The following is a 22571-nucleotide window of genomic DNA, read 5'->3' as shown; positions in this document are numbered from 1 at the left end:
TGCAAAGAACATTCATACCCACCGCACATATCACATACACACAGAAACACACGCGCGAGAGTGTGCATGCAGCCACATGAAAACATGTACACACACACACACACACACACACACACACACACACACGGACACACACATGCACACACACACACACACACGTGCACACACACACGTGCACACACACACACGTCCACACACACACACGTGCACACACACACAAACACACGCACACACACACACACTCGTATTGCGGTTTCTTTAGAAGTTTATCTCTGGCACACTTTTCATCATTTATTATCCCAGTTCTGCATGCTTACATATGTTCAAGCGCAGAGCTCCGCTGTAAACTACATGTACTTATTTTCTCCTTTCTTTGCTCAGCTATTGCTCAGCTATTGCTCAGCTATTGCTCAGCTATTGCTCAGCTATGCTCAGCTAATGCTCATCATTTTTTATAAGTATTATAGCCTTTTTCTCCAAGCCCTTCCTGCAAGGATCAACTCCTGGATCTCGACCGAGAGGAAGGCCCGCGACATCATGGATTTCTAACATTAAAAGTTGGACGGGTCTTCCCTTGCATGCTCTCTCTCTCATGCAGCACACGATAGAGTTGGATTCAGAGACATCATTCACAATTCTCTCGCTGATTAATGCCTCTACGATCACCTTGTGATTATGAGCTATACATACATGCAAACATACATTATAGCCTTGGTCTTATGGAAACCCCCTCGATGGGTGAAAGCCTTCATGGAATCCCTAGATGATAACGACTACAAAACCACACACATGCACGCACACACGCACACGCACGCACACACACACACACACACACACACACACACACACACACACACACATACACATCAATGCACACACATACACACACACACACATACACACACACGCATACATGCACACACATGTACACACCATAGGGCTTGAAAGTGATGACGTCAAAACGGCCAGGGAGTAGTAAGTTGACATCAGATTTCTATTTTTGGATCCACTAAGGTGTGACTTTGCTATTGCCTAAGTATGTGGGTGCATAGCAACCCACTCATGTCGCATGCAGGTGTGACTTTTATTTCGCCACCAGTTGTAACCCCGCCCCCACTAGCCAAATCAGTCAGTTTCACTCGCTACATCACCATGCTGTGGGTAAGACCGCTTGAAATGTGCTTGGATCCATACAAAAACTGGATCCAAATGGATCCAGTTTTTGAATTTTTGAAATTGTTGCTATGCTGTGACGTAGCACTTTCAAGCAGTATTGGACGCCCATCGCCGGAGGCGATGATAGCGATGCTACAGCAGAAACCATGGCAGCTTGTGCTGGGATTGCCCCATTCAACAGCACACACACACACACACACACACACACACACACACACACACACACACACACGCATACATGCACACACATGTACACACACATACACACACACACACACACACACATACACACACATACACACACACACACACACACATACACACACACACACACACACACACACACACACACACACGCACACACACACACACATACACACACACACACACACACACACACACACTGTACTTTGTCGCGGAAAAGCAGTTTAGAGCTCCGTTGCTTTGAGTGAAATGAGGTCTGCTCCCACCTCATACTTATGTGCATTCGCAGACTGCCGCTAGTACCTAGCAATGGCGATCCTACTGCTTCTCTTGCTCACCTCACAAAGATTCACCTAGGGCTCCCTGTAACAAGGCCATGCCTGTTGGGACTCCCCTAGTCAAATAATAAAATAATACTACTACTACTACCAAGAGTACATAACCCCCCAGAGTGTGCAACTCCCACATACCCTGTTGTCCCGACAGAATTTCAAGTTGACGTCATTATGTATGACGCAATGCTCCTTGCAGCAGTGATTTACAACATGTGTACGGGTGTCAACGCATCACACGTTTTTCTTTGCAATAATTTGTACAGGATCGATCGGCTTCGGTCAACCACAGGTTCCGGATTCGTCTGATAATCCGTGTACAGTGCGCATTGCATCATCAAAATGACGTCAACTTGAAATTCTGTCGGGACAGCACCCATAGTGGAGTTGCACACTCTGGGGGGTTATGTACTCTTGCTACTACCAGTGCCACTACTCTCTAAATATATGCTCAAGGTGATCGATGAAAATGGAGCCAACACGGATGCCTGGACACATCTCTAGCCTAAAGCACTCATTGCTTACAGTGCGGACTTACCGTCGAATCGTACGAAACTGAGCGAATACTTTCGTGCTCACTGACGTTCTCTGTTTTCGCTTTGCTGCGGCGTCGCGATACCCTCCACCTGCTGCAAGTTCACGACGCCGTATCAGGCGGGGTTCGGATGCAGCAAGTACTCGGTGAAAAGGCAAAGTACCTTACAAGATACGGAAAACGCGAATACACTGGCTTTGAATTTGCCACCGTATATTAACTCTGGGAGCAGTACAATACCTGGTTAGAACTGAAGTCATCCTTTGTATTTTCATGACAGTTTATTTATGACAATAATTTTGCCCAAGCTTAGAACCTAGTTGGAACAATCAACTTCATAATTTTGCCCGTTATCAAAGAGGCTTCGAAGCTTCGTACAACAACAAAAAAAGTTAGAACTGAAACCTGGTACGCGTATCCCGTGTTTGGGCGCAGCGGTACGCGGTAGGCTCCATCGAGTTCCTTGAGGCCTTGTCTTGTGCGATGGCAAGGCGTACGCGTGCTGGCTAGGCTATAAAAATGCATTCTGTACATGTGGCCAGACCTGCCACATCGCGCGCACGCGCACCGACCAAAACCGTGGCAGTACCACAAACACAGAACGCACACAGAGCACATTGGGCATAACAGGCCGTCCCAAAAACGGGACGTCGGAGATGACCGGCGCCGCTTCTGGCTCTCACCGTAGTCTACGGCTAGGCTAGGCTGCCTCGGGAATAGCATACATGCACCGAGACAAAGAATGCGCGGAGTGTTCGAACGATCCATCAGTGTGTGGGCGATAAACCTTTCTTCCCGAATTCAAACATCCCATCATATCTGCCAGTATTTCCCCCTACAATCTAATTTACTGTATAAATGCTATGTCCGTCCATTTCTTGAATATGCTGTTCCCATATGGATGTTTTCCCTTAGTGTAACACTGTCAGCGACGCTTGACATAATTGCAGGCTGTGTGTAGCTGCAAGAGCATACCTCAATAGTAAACGGAAGCGTCGGCCTGACTGGTCCACGCCCAAGGATACACTTTAAAAATGAACTTTCTTCCTGGGAATCACTTGTATGGCGTCGGCAAATGTTTGGCCTTGCTTACTTCCACCATGTTTTTTTTCCAATACCCATCATTGTTGCAACATTTCTCTTTCTCGGTATCCCGTAGTAGTCGCCATCCATCTTCCATAATTCTCCCTTAACATACTTCACTCAATCCCCTCTATTTTGTCTCAGTGTTGGCTGGAATAAAATGCCAGAAGAAATCCGCTGCCTGACATCAGCTAGCCGATTTTCTCTTGCTGTGCGTAGACACAATCTGCACCACAAGTATTCTGTGCAAGGTATACCAAATTTTTGCAAGTAGCTTCTGCTGTTCCTGTTTGTATTATCTTTATTTTCTCACTTTGTCATGTCCCTTCTTCCCTCTCTCGTGACAGCCACCTTCACTTCCTTTCCCCAGGAGACTCCCTTTGTTAGGCATCCTTGGAGAATCCTTGAAAATATATTGTCAATAATTCTCAATCTGCGGACAGCATGCTGTTTCGTTCTTTGTGAACTCATCAGCGCGGCGTAACACAGAGAAAATGAGGCCGAACCTGACAGCAATGAAAATAAAATTTCCAAAGCCAGATTTAAACCAGGCCCGAACGAACCTTGCCAGAGTGCTCAAGCTTTCAAGTCAGTGAGCTCTGCGTAATGCAACCAGCAAAGGCACTACCCCACATGTGAGTGCTCAACTACTACAAGAGGTTTCTGCCTAGTTGTTGCACTTTCGGACTGTATTATTATAATTTATTATTATTATTGTACCTGGTTACAGTGATGGAGAGTTACTCTTAACTCGTATCGATAATGTCCTTTTCCTTCCTACAAAGGCAGAAGAGAACAGAGCCAGCCGGCTAGGTCATTGTTGTAACGCTGCGTTTCGTGCACTTAGCAAAGCCCGCCCTGCCCGCCGTCACTGTAACTTGACTGTCACCCCTCCTTCTCTCTCTCCTTTATTTTACCTCCAATGTAATAACCGACACCATCCGCACCATGTCTCACTAACTTATCACTTGAAATGTCACACTATTGCCGCGCTTTTGCCACCTTTGCGCGCTTTACTCACTTTGCGCGCCCTGTTTTAGCTACCTGCCTGGGTATAAATTTGGACCCAAATGATGTACAGGTTATCAGTTGTCTGAGGATTGCCTTAGCTTCGCTGTGTGCATGAAACGCAGCGTTACAACAATGACCTAGCCGGCTGCCTCTGTTCTCTTCTGCCTTTGTGGTACTGCTCCATCCTTGTGGTTTTGAGCACTCTAGGCAATCTGGGGACTCTCGCTGTTGTCCTTTTCCTTTCTACTTTTATTTTTGGCTCAACATCCGAGTTTCAAATTACATAATATTATGTAAGGCCGAGTAAAAAAAATTACTAGATGATCGTCCTTTTTTTTGGAAAAATCGGGGAGGGCGGGAGGATTTTATTTTTATTTTTTTACTTTTTACCCTCTCATGCACACAGTGTACACAACAACATCAAGGTTTTTTTTCTCTTTTTTTCTTTTTTTTTCTTTTTTTCTTTTTCTTTCTTCAGCAGATCGATACTGACGTTGTGATATACTAGTAGTAGGGAGGTTTAGTCCCACGTAATCCGTGGGTACTTTACGTGGGTGTACCACGTGATACTCAGTGACCCACGTACAGACGTTTTCTGATTCACGACATACCGTGTATGGAGGCTCACCCACGTTCCGCCAGAACGTGGGTGAAAATCAGAATGGAGCGCATTGTGCGAGCTGTGAGGGTGCTCAGCTGAAGAAGTTTCCGAAGCACGAAATCAAAATATTCGATGAGCTTCTTAGGCCGGGGTAGCTTCGTCTTTGACCAGGTTTTGGCCTTTAGCTTCATGCTTTTGTTTGTTCCGTGTGACTAAACACAACATTGCAACGTGGGTGCCCTTCATCCACTTTACGTGGATCACCCACGTACGCGTTTCCGTTACGTGGGAACTAAACCTCCCTAGTATGTGGTCCATATAGTAAAGAAAGTATTAAACAAAGCGTGCACATGTTTCCTGCATCCGCGATCGGTAAAAAACCAACGATTTCGGCAAAAACTCACGATTTAAAAAATAAAATATTTCTTGGGGCGCTGACAAAAACTGGGGCGGACGGGGACGATCATCTAGCTTTTTTTTTTACTTGGCCTAACCGCAATCAATAAAACTAGCTGAACCGACATTTGTGTACTTTATTCATGCAATGTATTTGTATTTATATCATTATCTCATGGCACATCATGATGACGGCCAATAGAACTGAGACAAGGTTGAAAGCCAACCACAGCAGTAAAACAGATAAAAGAATACAAATAAGAGGCAAAGAAGGCAAAGGAGGAGACAAACCAGGAGGATATACATGAAACCTATAATTGAGCAGAGATTTTAGCAACAAAATTATCCATCGACGTGCTGGTCTTGGCCTGCGTTGGTAATGTTGCCCAAAACACATAGCCAGCAAAGATCGAATGTAAAAAACGGTGGAGACGATGTGCAATAAAACGATGAAAATATGAAGAGTGTTGTACGAAAACTTGTTTGAATCCATATTTTTTCCCTACACCATTTCTTCATATTTTCATCGTTTTATTGCACATCGTCTCCACCGTTTTTTACATTGCATGAATAAAGTACACAAATGTCGGTTCAGCTAGGTTTATTGATTGCGGTTATCAAATTGTTGTCTCCTCGCCGTGTGTTTAAATAATATTATGTTATTTTCATTTGTTATTTCTATAACTTCGAACCTTCCAAGTTGGAACGCTGTTGGAGTGCGCATCCAAGATGTGTTAGAGGCTAGAGCTGTTAGCCAGTTAGTTGTAGAACTTCTGTACAGTCGGTCAGTGTCGTGCAATGTTTTCGCATGACCTGATCTATTTTTATCTACAGTCAACTTCGCTAATAACGACTGCGGATATAACGACAATTCGCGAATAACGACATAATTTTCATGCCCAGAGCAAGGTCCCATCCCACTGTGACACATATAATGAGACTTCGGGTATAACGACACTTCGTGAATAAGGACACTTTTCTGATGCCCCGCCGCCGAGTGTCGTTATAAAGCGAAGTTGACTGTATTTTATTCCAAGCAATACATGGCTGGGGTACCCAATGACCACTTTGCGAGGCGATTGCAGGGTTTTTATAGCCAGCCACGGTTAGATTGTTTAGTGACTGGTGTTGTTAGTGGACATTATAGCGTAACTTGTAGTTCGTTGGTCCTTTTTTCTATGCATTATTTATTGAATTTGGAACGGGGCATTCCCACAGGCCAAAGGCCTTCTTACGGGGTACCCTATACGTTTTGGTATGGATGAGCGGAAATCTGATAGAGTGGAGCAAAGACGAACAGAAGAAAGGAGTAAATTCCAGCGATCTGCGCCTAGGAAGCCCTATGGGTATAAGCCATTGTGGTTATTCGCCGGGGGAAGAGCAAGAGCCAGATTAACCTGCGAGCGGGTGCATGACGCTGTGTGTGTGTGTGTGTGTGTGTGTGTGTGTGTGTGTGTGTGTGTGTGTGTGTGTGTGTGTGTGTGTGTGTGTGTGTGTGTGTGTGTGTGTGTGTGTGTGTGTGTGTGTGTGTGTGTGTCATTGACTCTAGTTGCAGGACAGTAGATATGTACAAACAATTTGAATCGCAAACGTGAGGAGATAGCGCGAGCTCCAGTGCGGCGAGCAAACCCCTTTCAAACAAATCATCGCCCAAGTCGCACCGCCTGTTTCATAATAATTATTATTCCTTTCGTAATTATGTGTTCATAAGTGTACTGCTGGGTAGATTCGAGTATCAGTTGTCTGGTGATTGCCTATCGGTCTGAAACTCAGAGTTACAACCAACCTGAACGTCCTCCGCTGAGTCTGCTATGTTCGAAGCTCCGTTTTTGACATTGGGCACTCTCCGCAGCTACGAGATCAGCGGATGTGCACATGCACAGGACTGTGCATATACACATGCATGTGCATTATGCCCTTGCACAACCAACGTAGTATACTGTCACATGACCTGAAGCACATACACTCACGCGTGAGCCTAGATCTCTCAGCAGCACCAATAGCAGTTCCGGGTGATGTATTATCTGCACTCCGCGGATACTGTTGACAAAATCACATCTTCCACTTCTTTCACTCATAATGTACACTTTCCTGCTCCCTCGGTGCAGTGGCCATCCTCACGACCATTCCAGCAACAGTTCTGAGTTGAATCAATACCCACTAGCTCCCACCGAGATATGATTTATATTGGCCAAGTCCCACTGAATATGTCAGCCTTTCCATCTGGGCTCCTCCTTGGTTTCCCTTTCCTCTCTATCTATTCTCTCGTACCTGCTTGCTATTATTCAATGATATGGGGCTTTGAATAAATCATGGATTACCAGCAATGTAGTAATGACTGAATACCGTATATTCTCTATTAAAGCGCCGTGCTTAATTATTTTTTCAGCACCCCTCTACCCCGTGCTTATATTGGAGACCGCGCTTATATTGGAGACCGTGCTTTAATTTTTTCAACCAATACATCCATACAGAGCAAGAAGAAATACAGGCTAGATATTATGCATGCAGCATTGATTTCCACCAAGACCGTGCTAGTAATAGAGACCGTGCTTATAATATTTCGAAAGGTGCTCACAGTGTGCTAGTATTAGAGACTGCGCTTGTAATAGAGAATATGCGGTATATCACAAGTCCCCTGATGATGGTTGCATTGTGCAAGAAACTCAGAGTTGCGACGAACTCTCTATACCTCCTCTGTGGCTTTTGTGTGTAATAGTGCTCCACATTATTGTGTTGAGCCCTCTTCGCTGGCTAAAGGACAATTTCCTCCTTGTTCAATGCTACAAAAACGCACCGTCCCATACAAATAAGCCAGCGTCTAGTTACACGTATTTCAGACACGAGGACGTAGCACGTCACGAACGTAACCTATTGTTAACACAAATCTGGAATTTCCCGATACAGCTGTACTATCAACTATGAAATTTTTTAAAGCCACTCAGTTCTCACAGTATGCTCGCTATGCTCCTTTCTAACACTCCACAATACTCTGACGCTCGGATAGTCACATAATAGGCCTTAGGCCTGTGGGGATTGCCCTATCAAAAATTTGATAATAATAATAATAATAATACCGAACACAATGCAAGCAGTATCCGCTGGACCCTGGACGTCGTGCACTGCTGTCCGTTGTGTATACCAAAAAATAATACACAAGAGAGACATTGGGAGCTGTGTCGCAACTCTGAGTTTCACGTCTTACTACGATCATCAGGGCCTGATCAGGCATCAGGCGTAGTAATAGGTGAAACTCAGAGTTGTGACACATGTACAGCTTCTAATCTCTCTCTTGTGTACAAGGCTCTGCCCTATATGGGTATTGAGCACTCTTCGGACAATGGAGCAGAATTGATCCTGGTACTTGATCACATACCAAAAATAGAAAATAAAAAAATTGATAAGTTGTAGGCATAGAAATGAACGTACTTGAAGTCAAGGGCAAGGCATAGACATGAACGTACTTGAAGAGAAGGGCAAGAGAAAAGTTGCATGTACTTCTCGATGCCTCTACTTCGAGTAGATAACTTTATATCCTGATCTTGTAAGTGAATACCAGTTGCTCAGGGCTACACACTATCAGAAGACATAGTCAATAACGAAAGGCAGCAAAACCGTTGTCTATACTATGAAAAAAAGGAAAAAAACGTGATCTATCCCGGAGTGTCTTTTGCTCCACCCTTCCTGAAGTGACGTCCATCTCGCGGTGATGAGGACTTCTTGAGTGCTTGGATGTCTCTGCCGGCGCTGCAGACAAAGCCTTTCACCGTGGTGGTTATCGACTGATGGCCAGTGGATGTTGTGCAACACCACTGCCAATTGCACAACATCGATTCGATGTCAACTGGGAATTTGCAAAACCGATTTGTGTTGCATCCTATCTCAAGAGGGCATTTTGCACCACATAACGGATAGACGTTTGACCAAAGGGTCATTAGTGCAGAGATCGTCTAGTAGTTCACCCTCGGGACGTGTGTAATCCGCCTCGTCCACTAGACGTAGCTGCATGTATGCATAACCCTACCTGGCAGGAGAGTGGATCGCACTTCACAGGGCAAGGGAAATACATGTACATGTAGGCGTGTAACATCATCATGATCATCAGCGTGCGAGAAGCCATCATGCGCCAGACGTGTCACGCGGTTGCCACGAACGCGTTACCATCATGTGGGGCGACAGACATCCAAGTGATGGCCGAGTATACAGTCCGCACAGTACCCAGTATTCCGGAAGCCTACACAGACATCAGCAACACAATAATACAATGTACATGATTGTACTAAGTATAGTAACACCTGCAACTAAAGACCACCGTGTTTTGATAACCGCTTCATTGATGTCAACGCACCCAGTTACTCCCATTCATCCTGGGAAGCTCACGTCGTCCCTACATCCCCTGTGTCTTGTCTTGTGTTTGTCTCCACATGTCTCTTTGTAGGGCTGTGTTCCCAATAAAATAAAATAAAATAAAAAAATAAAAAAGCTACTTCCAACAGTACTGCCAACGCCAAGAAGAGGAAGTACCGTCAGGCCTCCCAGGACCTCCGTGGGTCTTTCACCGCACTAGTTTGTTCCACGGATGCGATGCTGCATCGTGAATACGCCAGCTATCAGAAGCGACTTGCTGATCGCCTCGCCCTCAAGTGGGACAAGCCCTTTTCAATCATCATGGCTTGGATGCGAATTCGTACCCAATATGCAGTGTTCCATGCAGTCGCCCTCCGGGTACGCGGGTCCAGAAGGCGCCTGACAAGCCTGTCGACGCAGGCCGATGATGATGGTGCTTGGGTAGGCATCGGTCATTGAGAACTGAATTTCGTCTATTTTACGTGGAATTTCTGGGAGTTTTCCAATGTATTGTACTGGAATAATATTCTGTTTTACTTTTCATGGTATCTCTATTTTTCACATCCACATTACTTTATCTTGCCCGTTAAAGAGGCCGTTACCCCGAAAAAAAGACCACCGTGACTAGCGACCAGTCTGGTACTACCGACCACTTCGCAAGGCGCGGACGGTCTCACATTTAATAATTATGGTTGTGCAGTGCAAACTTCTAACTAAGGACCACCTGCCACTGAAGACCGCTGTCTCTTGCCCCAAGAGGTGGTCGTTAGTCACAGGTGTTGGTGTATATGTGTACTTAGAGGGATTCTAAGCCTAATCCCACGCCTCTATCTAATGAGGCATCTGCAAACGCGGACCTGAAATCACGAAGCTACACGTACACGCTGGAAAGAGTCAAGCAACTCAAAGGTCGCTCTATTTCTGCACCTTCGTAATGCTAAAACTGATATGCCGCACTGCCCAGCACATTTGCCTTTGTCATTTGCTGCTTTGTCTAGAAAATGTCCGGATTTGGACAAGTCTATTCGGCGGACCTTCTCAATACACACATAGTTTGTGCTACTAGTAATACTAGTAATAGAACACATTACGTCGGTTATGACGCACCAAAGCATGCAGGTTGTGCGTGTCCCTTGTCACGTGATGCAGTGTGCTGAAAAGCAGCTTGCAGCGTCCCGCTGGCTTTCTCCTGTTGGAGACAGTCACCCATTCTAACGTACTTGAGCTGGAAACTGTGTTTCCCTGCGATCCCTCTGACAAATTCAAGAGCATATACACAGAAGATAAGTTGTACTCTAACAATGGGATATTTTAGTTACACAACAGAGGAAGTGGTGAATGACTTGCTCTGTCCTATGTAAGTATTAGTTGATTACACTGATTTGTTCCTTGGATACGGAGGCAAGTGGCCTTAATTGCGCCCAGGAAACTACATGTAGGTTAATTTTCCACTGCGACGTTTAAAATTCTATTATGGAAATAGTGTTACGACTTGGATTTATCCCATTATAGTCCCGCTTCCCTGGCGATATGCATGTAATATTGTTATATTTATTCTCTCAACCTGGATATTCTGACCGCAAATTGGACATGACCTGCACTTGCTGATGAATGAGGAGATAGGAAAATTCAACACGATCAACCTGGGTTTCATAATTATGTCCCAGCCATCCAAAAATCATATTGCCTGGCCTCATGTCTTTCACACCACCATCCGGCTCCCCCTTAAGTTAAACTTGCGCAAATCCCTTTTGGGTCGATGTATTTCCTCCCTCTCTTTCCACTTCTCTTTCTCTGGCCGTCCCTCTCTCGCGTTCTCCGTCTAACACGGGGATTCTGATTCGCTGTGTCAGGATGAGGCGAAGAAGAACAGACTTGTTGGTATGCTCAAGCAAGATGTCACTAGCTGGTCTGCAGATTAGGCTTTGAGGGCTCTCTATAAGAACATCTAGCCATACACATGAGGCATTAGGTACGATCTCTATGGTCTTGGAAAAGGCTGAACGAACCCAGACGTGGTACATGATCTTGAGCACCTCACTTCACTTCCTTGGAGATACAATTGCTTGTGACAGCAACGAGCTTGAATGTAAGGTGGATTCAACCTTCGGTACTTCTGCTTTACGTGCAAAAGGGATTTTGTTCCAACGCAGGATTTTAGCAGCTTGTGGGCAGCGGGAACAATCCCGGTATACCTTGGTGTAATGTAATGTATATCCTGGGTAGCAATACCATGAAGCAGTAGATCATAGACGAAGTGCTCCATTCTGGTTGCCACCTGATCCTTACAAGATATGCAGTTTTTGTCACGAAAGTGCATTTAATCACTCACAAATACCATCATGTACTGTCAGTACGATGTATTATTATGCGGGGTACGTCCTGCTTGTGTTTCAGAGTTACATGTATCTCTTTGCGTCATAACTATAACTACGTATTCAAGCAGATAAGAAGGCTTCATACTTATGACGTTCTTTAATTGATAATCGCACTCGCTCACAATCCATTTCGCTTTTTAAAAATATTATTAATACTAGACTATAAGACAATATGCTAGGGGAATTCGCGGAGGGTTCTCTAGCCGAGCAGGAACATTCCCTGGGCATTCAGGAAAAGTTCACTGAGAGCAGATGGCAGGGTAATCGCTCTAGGACATTATTCTGTGGCACTTGCAGGGGTTGCCATTGTCATGAATGGTGAATACCCTGCGGAATGTCTCACACGTGCGAAACTAGTCACACCACACACCCACTCCACAGAACAAAAGACTACTATTACTATCTAGACCGTTACTACGAGCCAGTGTTCTTTGAAGGCCACTGTGCATTATTGGTGCCATTGGAATACACTTCAGTGCGATTCAATGATGTGCCGATCCCTAGGAAAAACACATTAATGCTCACTGCATAAGTGTATATGAAATTTACCCAATACCGTAATCTGTAAGTCCAGCTTTATTCTTATTTTACTAGGGAAATCCCAACAGGCGTCAGCGCTTTTTTTACAGTTTCCGGCACTCCAACAAAGAACACCAGATTCAATGCCAACAGAGGGTAATAATGTTGAAACGCGGATAACCCGTGGAAGCCCACAACGGCCTAAATGCACATTCTCATGCCAAAGAACGTTGATGACGATTATAATAATGTACACTGGATTCTAGTGCAATAGTGGACTAGATGATCCATCATTAATTTTCATCACAACATTTTCGAAGAGGCCTCGGAGCAGACTGGTATTGATACCGACTCCCCACGTGTGCGGAGGTAAGGTGAGTACGAGTCTTTCTGACGCAGGTTTATTTCTAGCCTCTCCGAGCTAGCGACCCTGAGTGACTTGTCTCGCAGACATCCGAGCTGAAGAGGAGTAGACGCGCTCCATCACAACCCGCTCTTGGTAGCTGTCAGTTAGAATGTCAGTTAGAATGCAGCAGCTACTTAGTGTTGCGACCCAACACGTAACAGGCGGCAGCTATTGTGAGGATGAAGAGTACCAGGAATAACATGATGCCAAAACATTAGCTGGATGCATAATATTATAATGGATTCATAATGAAATCGTTCACTGCTCGTTCGACACGATCCCAGCAGATATCAGTATCGTGATTAGTAGTAGAAAGAGTGCAATGTCATTGTTTATTCGCGAGGGACGAACGGGGAATCCGAGTAGGTGCACACCGAAGCAATGATGATAAAGATTGTGTAGGCAAGTCTCAAGGTGAAGATTGCTATGCACGCCAACCACCCCTCTTCTGTGGTTAACCCCTTTACCACTGCAGCTAGGTACTGCGACCAAGTCAACAGCGCGTTGGCACGGTAAGCGAAAAGAAGAAAGTCTTGCCCTGGACGCTCACACGTGGTCAGTGTTATGTAGATCCCTGCACAGGTCATATATTATAGGCACTTGATCCTGAAAATAAGGATACTGAACGGATAGCCAGTCAGAGTGTACTGCAAAGTCCTGTACTGTGAGGTTCTGTACTGCAAAGTCCTGTACTGCTCATGAAGAGGTATGACGGTAGGTCTAGGGGTCTTCAGTCTAGTAATATCGGGTGGCTAGGGATCTTCGACCACCATAGCAACCAGCATGGTGTACCTTCGCACATACATGTAAATGTACATTGTACATGGCCTACGCAGAGTGCCACAGGCGCTTGCACCGGAAGTAGGGCCATAGTACAGGACAATCACAGGTCTGTATGGCACACTCCGGGTCAACATCTTGCCTATTGTGTCCTGTAATTGAACTACACCAGGCTTGAATGGCTGGCGCGGGATGCACTACAGACGCGCTAGAACAGAAGACACATGCACGCACTGATCATAAGCTTGCTCCGGGCAATAGATCTTGTGGTTTAGCAATAATCGCTACAAGACCGGTGCAGTTGATTCCGATGCTTGGTTGCACAATGAGAAAGTGCTGTTTGCGCTCATCATCACCTTTGATAGTAATGTGTATCCGGAGCATATGCACATAAGCTAAGTACTTGTATTAGCATTCGCATACTATTGTAAGTGGCCTTCAAGTCAACAGCGCATTGGCACGGAAAGCGAAGAGAAGAAAATCTTGCCCTGGAAGCTCACACATTTTCAGTGTTCTGTAGATCTTTGTACAGGTCATATCCGCACTGGATCCTGAAAATACAACATTTAACGGTAAATAATCACGATGTACTTTTGGGAGAGAGTTGGATGGTTTACTGGACCCGTCCGTGTCCACCCTTACACTTGCTTTTCTAGCATGCTACATGATTGTATTCATATCTCCCAATACACAGAGAGATAAAGGGGAGAGAGAGAGAGAGAGAAACAGAGAGAAACAGAGGGAGAGAGAGAGAGAGAGAGAGAGAGAGAGAGAGAGAGAGAGAGAGAGAGAGAGAGAGAGAGAGAGAGAGAGAGAGAGAGAGAGAGAGAGAGAGAGAGAGAGAGAGAGAGAGAGAAAAAGAGAGAAAGAGAGAGAGAGAGAAAAAAGAGAGAAAGAGAGAGAGAGAGAGTGAGAGAGAGGCAGGAAGAGCGAAAAAGAGCGAGCGGGACAGAGAGACAGAGAGTGCGAACATATCGTTGATTACCTTCACTAAGTGTGTGTATATGTGTGTGTGTGTGTGTGTGTGTGTGTGTGTGCGCATTGTCTCGGCTGCGGTCGCTGCTGCAAGTCATCCCGTGGTTTCGACCTGCATAGCTGTGCTAATTTCCTGTCCAGGAAGTAGAGCGGCGTTTCTGGGTCCAATGCTGAACTCAGTGCTGTCGACCCCTGCACAGGGGACACGTGACCATTTGATGGCAGTGTTACCAAGGACCAAGGACCAAGGTGTGTGTGTGTGCGCGTGCGTGCGCGCATTCCATGTGCATGTGTCTGTTATGCAGTATTGCAGAACGAAATTGCAATTTGAGCGACGATGCTTTCATGCTGCGGACACCTGTTCGATTTTTCAGAATGCGTGATGTGATCTAAGAAGAACGCGTAATAGCAGACTAAGCTATAATGTGCTTAGCAAGGTCATTCTCTCGGCGGTGGACTTCTTCAGACAAAAATGTTACCTACCTGGACAGGTTCAGTGGAGCATGACTGGCCTGGGAGACCATGACCAGGAATAACAACATGATAATGTTCATACGCATTCGGAACTTGGTTGAAATGTTTCAAAGTATAGGAATGTGCCTTCAGGTAGGACAACGCCGAAAATGCTCGCAAACGGGCTGATTAGCTTAAAATACCTACAGGACTCCGAATGGAACGCGATTGACTTAAGATTTCTGTCGACAGAGTTAGTGCAACAATCGCACACTAAACAGTTAGTTGCAAAACACCTCAGAACACACGTGCTCCAATATACCCGCTCTTGTGCAGTGGGCACACGATTTCAACCGTATGGTGGACGACCACCGTCACGTTCCCTTACCATGGAAAGCAAGCGAGTTGCGATTGAGCAGTGCCATCGTTAGCATCTCGGAAAGACTCGCATTTACACTCACTCATGCACCTGCAGGAGGTCTTGCCCCTAGTCGAAACTTGGGATGATAATAGGTACTAATAGAAAGCTGATGGCCAGTGATGGGACCCATCTCCTGGAAGACGAGAAATGCTTGGGCCACTTCCACATCACAAAACCCTGTGGCGCAGTTGACAGCACGTGTCGCAAATCTCATGCCACCATCTTCTCCGAGAATGCTGGTTACATGTGTATGTGGAATCTGTCCATCAAGCCATGGAGACGACAACTAGCTGAGAGTTGCTAACTGTTCCTTTTGCGATACCCGGAAGGGTTAATCGGCTTGTGCCACCGTCGGTGTCAGTGCCTCCTTTCGCAGTTTCAGAGATGATCTGCGCTTTAGCAGTTTTGAAGTGTTGAGCGATAGTACCTGAGTGCTGTGTGCCTGTCCAGACAGGATGGTTTGCTGCCAACGTGAAGCATGAAGCGTCTGTGTTTTTCTTTCAATGGACTATAGTTTTTTTAGTAAATGACTACATTGTACATTTAGACTATAGTTGGGTCAAATTCCATTATCTACCCAGTTGTAACTGTCAGATCTGAACGAGTCCACAGTTCGGTCGAATTTTTCTTTTGCACTAACGCGATAACGGGGGTAAAAAGCCGAAGCAGTACTGTCCGCGGTGTGTTGTGGACTCGCTCTGGCTAACCTCTTTCGTGTGGGGTGTTGACTTGGACGTTCGCTCTACGCATGGTTCAGTGATTTGTTAGTATAATCACTCTGGAACAACGTCGAGTTACGTGTTCGTGGCCGATATAATGCTGGATTAAGTATAATTGTATCATTAGTAACATGTTTGCTCTCTTGGCTCGATGATGGGTTGAGGTGTCCACGCATTCCTGTTCGTAGATGTCTTTATCTCAATGAAAACATACCGAGGAGCATGTTAGTGCAAGCTCCCCACCACATGCGATCTTCGGCCGACTTATTTCCAACTAATACAGCTGCAGTAGGCATGGTTTTATGCCAATATCCACAACGGAGACTCCCTCAATTTAGGCTAAGGCCTGTGGAGAATCCATAAATACAAAAACTTGCAGTCATGCTGCTGCTGGGGTGGTGAGCTATGTAGGCTGGGGAGCGCATGTTGTGACGCTCGTGCAGTTACGAAGCACAGGCAGCAAGATACTGCTTGCCCTACTGATATGCAGAGAAGGAGGGAAAAGAAAATGGGCTCAGCACACAGGTGCATATAGTTACTTCCAGCTACCGACACTCGCCCCAAGGGTTGTTGTATCCAGTAGTGCTGGACGCCATTGATTCAGTCGTTAGGTTTCGTGCAAGAGCAAAGAATCAGTTCGTGCTGTTACACGTTGAAACGTGAGGACGGTTCGCAAAGTTATTCCACCACGCGGGCTTGGAGAACCAAGCGTGAACGTGGCGCAAAGTGTTCACACTTCACATTGTTCGTCGCACTAAATCTTACATCAGCTTAGTGAGTGGCACCGTAATGAAGCAAATCGTACATATCATTAGCCCGGCATTTCGAGACCATCGTCAGTGTGATGTCATGCTACGTATTCTCCCAGTGCGTTGCCCCGATTCGTGAAGGCATTTCGCACCAGGCCACCATATTGGCCTCTCACTGTTTAGAACGTGACTATGTCTTGATGTTTACCCACGGGTTCGATAGTTAGGGACAACCTGGGCATGGGCGTGTGCGAGTGTAGGCTGTGAGATCGAGAGCTAGAGGTGTGCCGACTCATTGGATATTTCGTAACACCGATGGGGCATCCAGGCAAGGCCGATGAAATGAGGCCTGCCTCTGCATAATTTCTGCCGCCAGCCTTCAACCCTTCAACCGTTAGCACTCACCTGTCGTGGGGCAGGCCCATAGGCATAGTAAATAGTGACGATATTCACCAAGGTCATGGTGCTAATAGCAAAGTGAGTGTGCCAGTATGGTGGCTATCCTGCGATCACTGCTAGCTGACAAGGTGAGGGGAATCAACCTTAAAACCAATCCACGGCTGCTCGAAACCTGTTCCGGGCTTGAATGCGGGAATAGCTCCCGCGAGATAAGTGTCTCCAACGAACAGAGCGAAGTGATCGAGTTAGGAGGCACGGAGGGCCTGAGCCGGTGTCTCGGCTCGGAGGATCAATGGTCGGACGAGGCCGCGAAGGTAGGATTACGGACATCGGAAATGCGCATATAAAGGCTTGATTAGCCTGGAGTCATTCACTTTCACTTCAGTAACCGCCAACGCCGCATGTGCACAATAGTCATAAGCAGCCATGAAGAATATTGTGTTTTATCTAGTAGTGTTAGGTGTGAATTATGCTTTAGCGGAGACGTCCACTCCTCGCCATGAAGGCCAGGACGAATGGAAATCATGTAAGTGGATCCACGGCGCGTTGTTGCATCTTCATGAAACTTCCTGAGAAAGGTCACGAAGACCGGACGGAACATTGTCCAAAAACTGTAGTTCGTGTGACATGCAGTTTATGGGTGAGATTCGGCTCAGTTGACTGCAAATTACTCAAGGTCACTGAAGCTCTGTAGGGTGTCCGAGAGAGAATTTTCAAGGAATGGTTTGATTAAAAAAATTAGTAGATTGGTGTGCTAAACTGTGAATACATCTGCAGGTATGTAACACCTGAGTCGATTACTTGCACTTGGAAGTCACGAAAGTCCACGTCCTACATTGCTTTTGAAATCGGGGCATCTCCAACTTGGTTTTGTTCGTTTGGTGCTTTCTTGTTTTCGCTGCAGTTGTCAGGTACCCACAGCCATCCTCCCGCTCCCGTTCAATTTCTTACCCAACCGTCGAGCCCCACAGGATAATCTATTCCGGTTTGAAAAGTGTGGGAGTGCACAACCTCACACCTGGAGAAGACATGCCCGAGTTCACTGCAGACTATCAGTATTTGGAAGGAGGCGCTTTCAAGTTCCGATTGTCCGTTCCCAGCGCTAGCCTGTCTTTGACGTACAACGATTACGTGAGGAGACAGTTACAGGTGAACTGTGAAGCTGACAGCAGTGGGTCAGGCAGCCAATCCATGTTCGCGTGTTTGAGACTTCGGCATAGGAATGAGAGCACAAGGGCCTATCATGTTCACGTCGAGGAGCTAGCAAACATGGACGATCCAGGGTTCAGAAACGCCGTTTGCCATGGCCACACATACACTGGCGAGTTTCGCACGGTGCAGCCCTGCGATGCTGATCAAAACTCGAATGCCATTAGGGACGTCAGGTTTCACCTTTTCGTGGGCAAAGGGAGCTGCAAGCCATCCCGATTTCTCGGCGATCCCTTGCCGGAGAAATTTGATGAACGGCAAATAATCGCGCACTCGGCCAAGCATGGTCCACGAGGAGCAATTATAACATCGTTTTTGGGTATGAACTAAGACGCTTTGGGGTATGTGTGCACTGGTGCGGTACCGTTGCTAATTAGATACACATAACCTATTTTAAAATTTGAATAAATAATAATAATAATAATAATAATAATAATGATGATGATAACTCAATCAGTTGAAAACGGTCTCTTTGCCGCTTACCTGGCCTGACCCATAACCACAGTGAAACAGAAATCTTTATCGTTCCAAATCGTAGAACATCATAAATACCTCGTTGAACCTTTTTTTTCATATGAACCACGTGTTTTTCAAAGCCAGATCAATCGTTTCTTGTGTCCTTTGCACCAGGTGTTTTGTAGTGCGGAGGCTTGACTAACACGTCCTAATCTATCAAAATGTTCCTAGGGTTCTCTGAAAAAAGGCGTAGCCTGTGGGGAATTCCTTAACTAGTAAAACATGAATAAAATTAATAATAATAATTATGTGAATGGAAGTGACTCTTGTAATTCATTTCCCTCTATCCTGTTCATGCATTCACGCTTCCCTAGGTGTACCAGAGCTGAGCTGCGAGGTTTGCCGGAAACAGAAAGCACGCTCGAGTTCATTCAAAGTTCGCTGTACTGCTCGCCGCTTGTCCGGAGTCACAGCTTGGAGAACACACATAGAAGGTAAGCAGCTTATGCTACACGTTATAGGCCTTCATGACAGGCATTGTATACGCTCCTTTGGACCAAACAATCTGATATTCTGCAACAGCAGCAATCACAACAAAAACTCTCTCTCTCCTCCCTTCATGGTTTTCTCTATGTCGACATAACCAGACCAGTTGCTGCATATTGTGTGGGGGACGACAGTGGAATCCCGTAGAATAATAATAATATTCATAATAATGACATTTCGCATATCACTCATTGCATGAGGTCAACGCATTTGTTGACAATTTCGAGCCCAGCAGCTCTATCAAGCAGATTGCACAGCATCGAGAAGCGAGAGACTAAATCCCGTAGAAGAAGGATATAATAATAATTATTCTGGTGAGATGACCAACATTTCCAATTTCGGGCATTGCATCACGTGTTGATGCCTTTGGTGTAACAGATCCACTAGACGTTGGCCCTAGAACAACAGCTATATGTATACTGGAGACTACTCCTGAGAGAGAGAGAGAGAGAGAGAGAGAGAGAGAGAGAGAGAGAGAGAGAGAGAGAGAGAGAGAGAGAGAGAGAGAGAGAGAGAGCAAGACTGAAATAGAGAGAGAGAACAGTGGGTTGCAGAATGAAAACACGATAGGTAGATAGGAAGGAGGTTCACGGCGGTTAAGCTAGGTGCATGCCATTTGCTCTGAGGCGATAAGCAATTCTATTCTCTTGCTTTCCACGTTTTCCTTTGTCTTAGGTGGTAGGGAGGTAAGGTCTCCTTTCGTGTTCGTGACTCGCCCCAGGGTGCAACCATCGGAATCGTGGTTTCAAGTTGTTTACAACTCCTCCGCCCTCAGCTGCTCTTCTGGTGGCTCCACCCATGAGATCATGGGAGCAAAGCGCGGTTCTTTCAAGATACGCTTCGATTGCTCGCAAGCTGGCTTCGTCCCCGAGAAGCAGCATGGTGATCGAGGCGGAGACAATCTGCGAGTCTTGGCTCATAACAGCTGGGGTACCTCTGTGGTCACGCCTAGTATTACCGGTAGAGAAACTCTTTGTCAGTAGCTGATATGCACCCAGCCATAGCAACATCATCATGATCTTTTCCTTTCCCTTATACTTGTGTGCGTGTAGTCGATCTCATGTACGGATGATAAGGCAACACTGTCAATCCATGATCTTGTTTTGATTAGCCTGTTTACACAGGGAGAAATTCTATTACGGTCTGCCTTTCTTGCTCGCGATATCACTTCATATGTAGAGTCTACATGCATGTCAAATGTACGTGTGTGCAGGCTTGTACATAGTGAGGTGTCATCTCAGATCTCATTCCCATCACATAGTAGATAAGTACTTTCAACCCACGAACGCTATGGCTTAATTGTGCTATCTCCAGCTCACGTGTACGTGTATGCTCGTGTGTGTGTGTGGGCATGGGGGGGGGGGGTATATGCATGTACTTGTGCATGTACACTGCTGGCAACTGAAATCCGACCCCTGAGCGGTGCGCTCACATCGCAAAGACCCAACACGGGATTGTAAAACTACGAAATACATGTAGAAACCGCTAGAATGTGAAAGCATCGCTCAGGGGCGGGATTTCAGTTTCCAACACTGTATGTGTGCTGGTGCGCTAGTCTCTTTGAGTGTCCGTTGCGCGTTAGGGGAAACGGTGGCACTCCCATCTCCAACTCTTGTAACATACTAATCACTGGAATCTCAGAAATCGTACTACTTTCAGAAAACGAAGGAAGAAGGTCATTGGTAATATCCCCGAGACCTTTCGCACTGTTACTAAGTTGCTAGAATGGTGATATGAGCACCAACATACAAGCCCTTATATCTAGCTCTCTATTCGATTATCGCCACTCATGCAACTTTAGGTGTCATTGTTTGTGTCACCGACTTTGACTGCCAAGAATGCGACATGCAAGGACTATAATTTTTAACTTTTTCTTGCCGCCCGTATCATTAATGCACCGATCCTGAAGTGTGATGGTGCGAAGGCCCAGCCTAAAACTCGGGTAGTGTCTGTACCTCGTCTGCTGGCTTGCTTTCCGCCAACAAACCCCTAAAAAGTCTACTACTTGTTCTCCTTTTATAGTCTGAATCACCATTGCGCCTTTCCTGAAAAACGACCATGGGGAAAATGGGTACAAAAGTGCAATACGAGCAGGAGAGTATTGAGGAAATTCCCATTGTATAGCTGCAGGCCTCAATATCCTTACAGCCAGATTACTATGAATTATGAAGTCTTTTCGTTTCGTTATTCCTGCAGGCGCCTCAAAGGCGGTAACGAGATACTTAGAGAAGAAAATTGAGAACTAGAACCCTGAATCGGGAAACGGCTCACCGTGCTAAAGAAGAGAAATACCATGGAACCCGCCTGAGCTGGCCGCTAGAGACCCTTAGAAATGTGGTTGATCTGCGTACACAGATTGTCACCTTCCTTACCCAGGGTTATTTGATTGGAAACTACATCCTTTTATCCTGGTGTTGGTGCTCCTCTGGACACGTGGTCATCTTATTGAATTGTGTGCCTTGGTAGGTCATCATAGAACTTTAAAGCAGAGTTTAGGGAAGTGACGGACAAGGTGGCGCTAAGTTAATCAAGGGTTCTGAAGAGGCTGTTTGATGTAGCTGAGTTTCGCAGCTGGAATGGACAGTGTCAGCCAAGGTGAGTATGCGGTTTGTGTTAGAGGACAATGCTCTTGGGGAGGGAAACCAAATTCGTAGCGGGTTCCAGGAGAAAACCGATTGAAACATTAAAGGTTTTTCTAGCACAATGTACAGCATTTTGAATTGATCGAAATGACCAGGACTGGTGTGAAGCTAGTAAGTAATCCACATGTATCTTGTCCATTTCCGAGGGAACTCACAGCGGCAGCTAACACCCGGTACATCCATTCGGAGTGCAGTGGATAGTAACTGTAATACATGTGTGCGAGTGTCTGTGTG

The 22571-nt window shown here is 45.9% G+C and overlaps 1 protein-coding gene across 1 annotated transcript; it reads left to right on the top strand.

Moving 5' to 3' along the window:
• The first annotated feature begins 17848 nt into the window (after positions 1 to 17848).
• On the top strand, positions 17849 to 20981 carry LOC135812103 (uncharacterized). The gene is made up of 4 exons (XM_065325431.1): positions 17849 to 18010; positions 18389 to 19012; positions 19524 to 19643; positions 20371 to 20981. The coding sequence occupies exons 1-4, from the start codon at positions 17911 to 17913 to the stop codon at positions 20676 to 20678; spliced, it is 1152 nt and encodes a 383-aa protein (XP_065181503.1). The 5' UTR covers positions 17849 to 17910; the 3' UTR covers positions 20679 to 20981.
• The last annotated feature ends 1590 nt before the right edge of the window (positions 20982 to 22571 follow it).

This window comes from Sycon ciliatum, chromosome 3 (genome assembly GCF_964019385.1).
Source record: "Sycon ciliatum chromosome 3, ocSycCili1.1, whole genome shotgun sequence".
Classification (NCBI taxonomy): Eukaryota; Metazoa; Porifera; class Calcarea; order Leucosolenida; family Sycettidae; genus Sycon; species Sycon ciliatum.
This window is presented reverse-complemented; position numbering and strand designations above follow the sequence as displayed.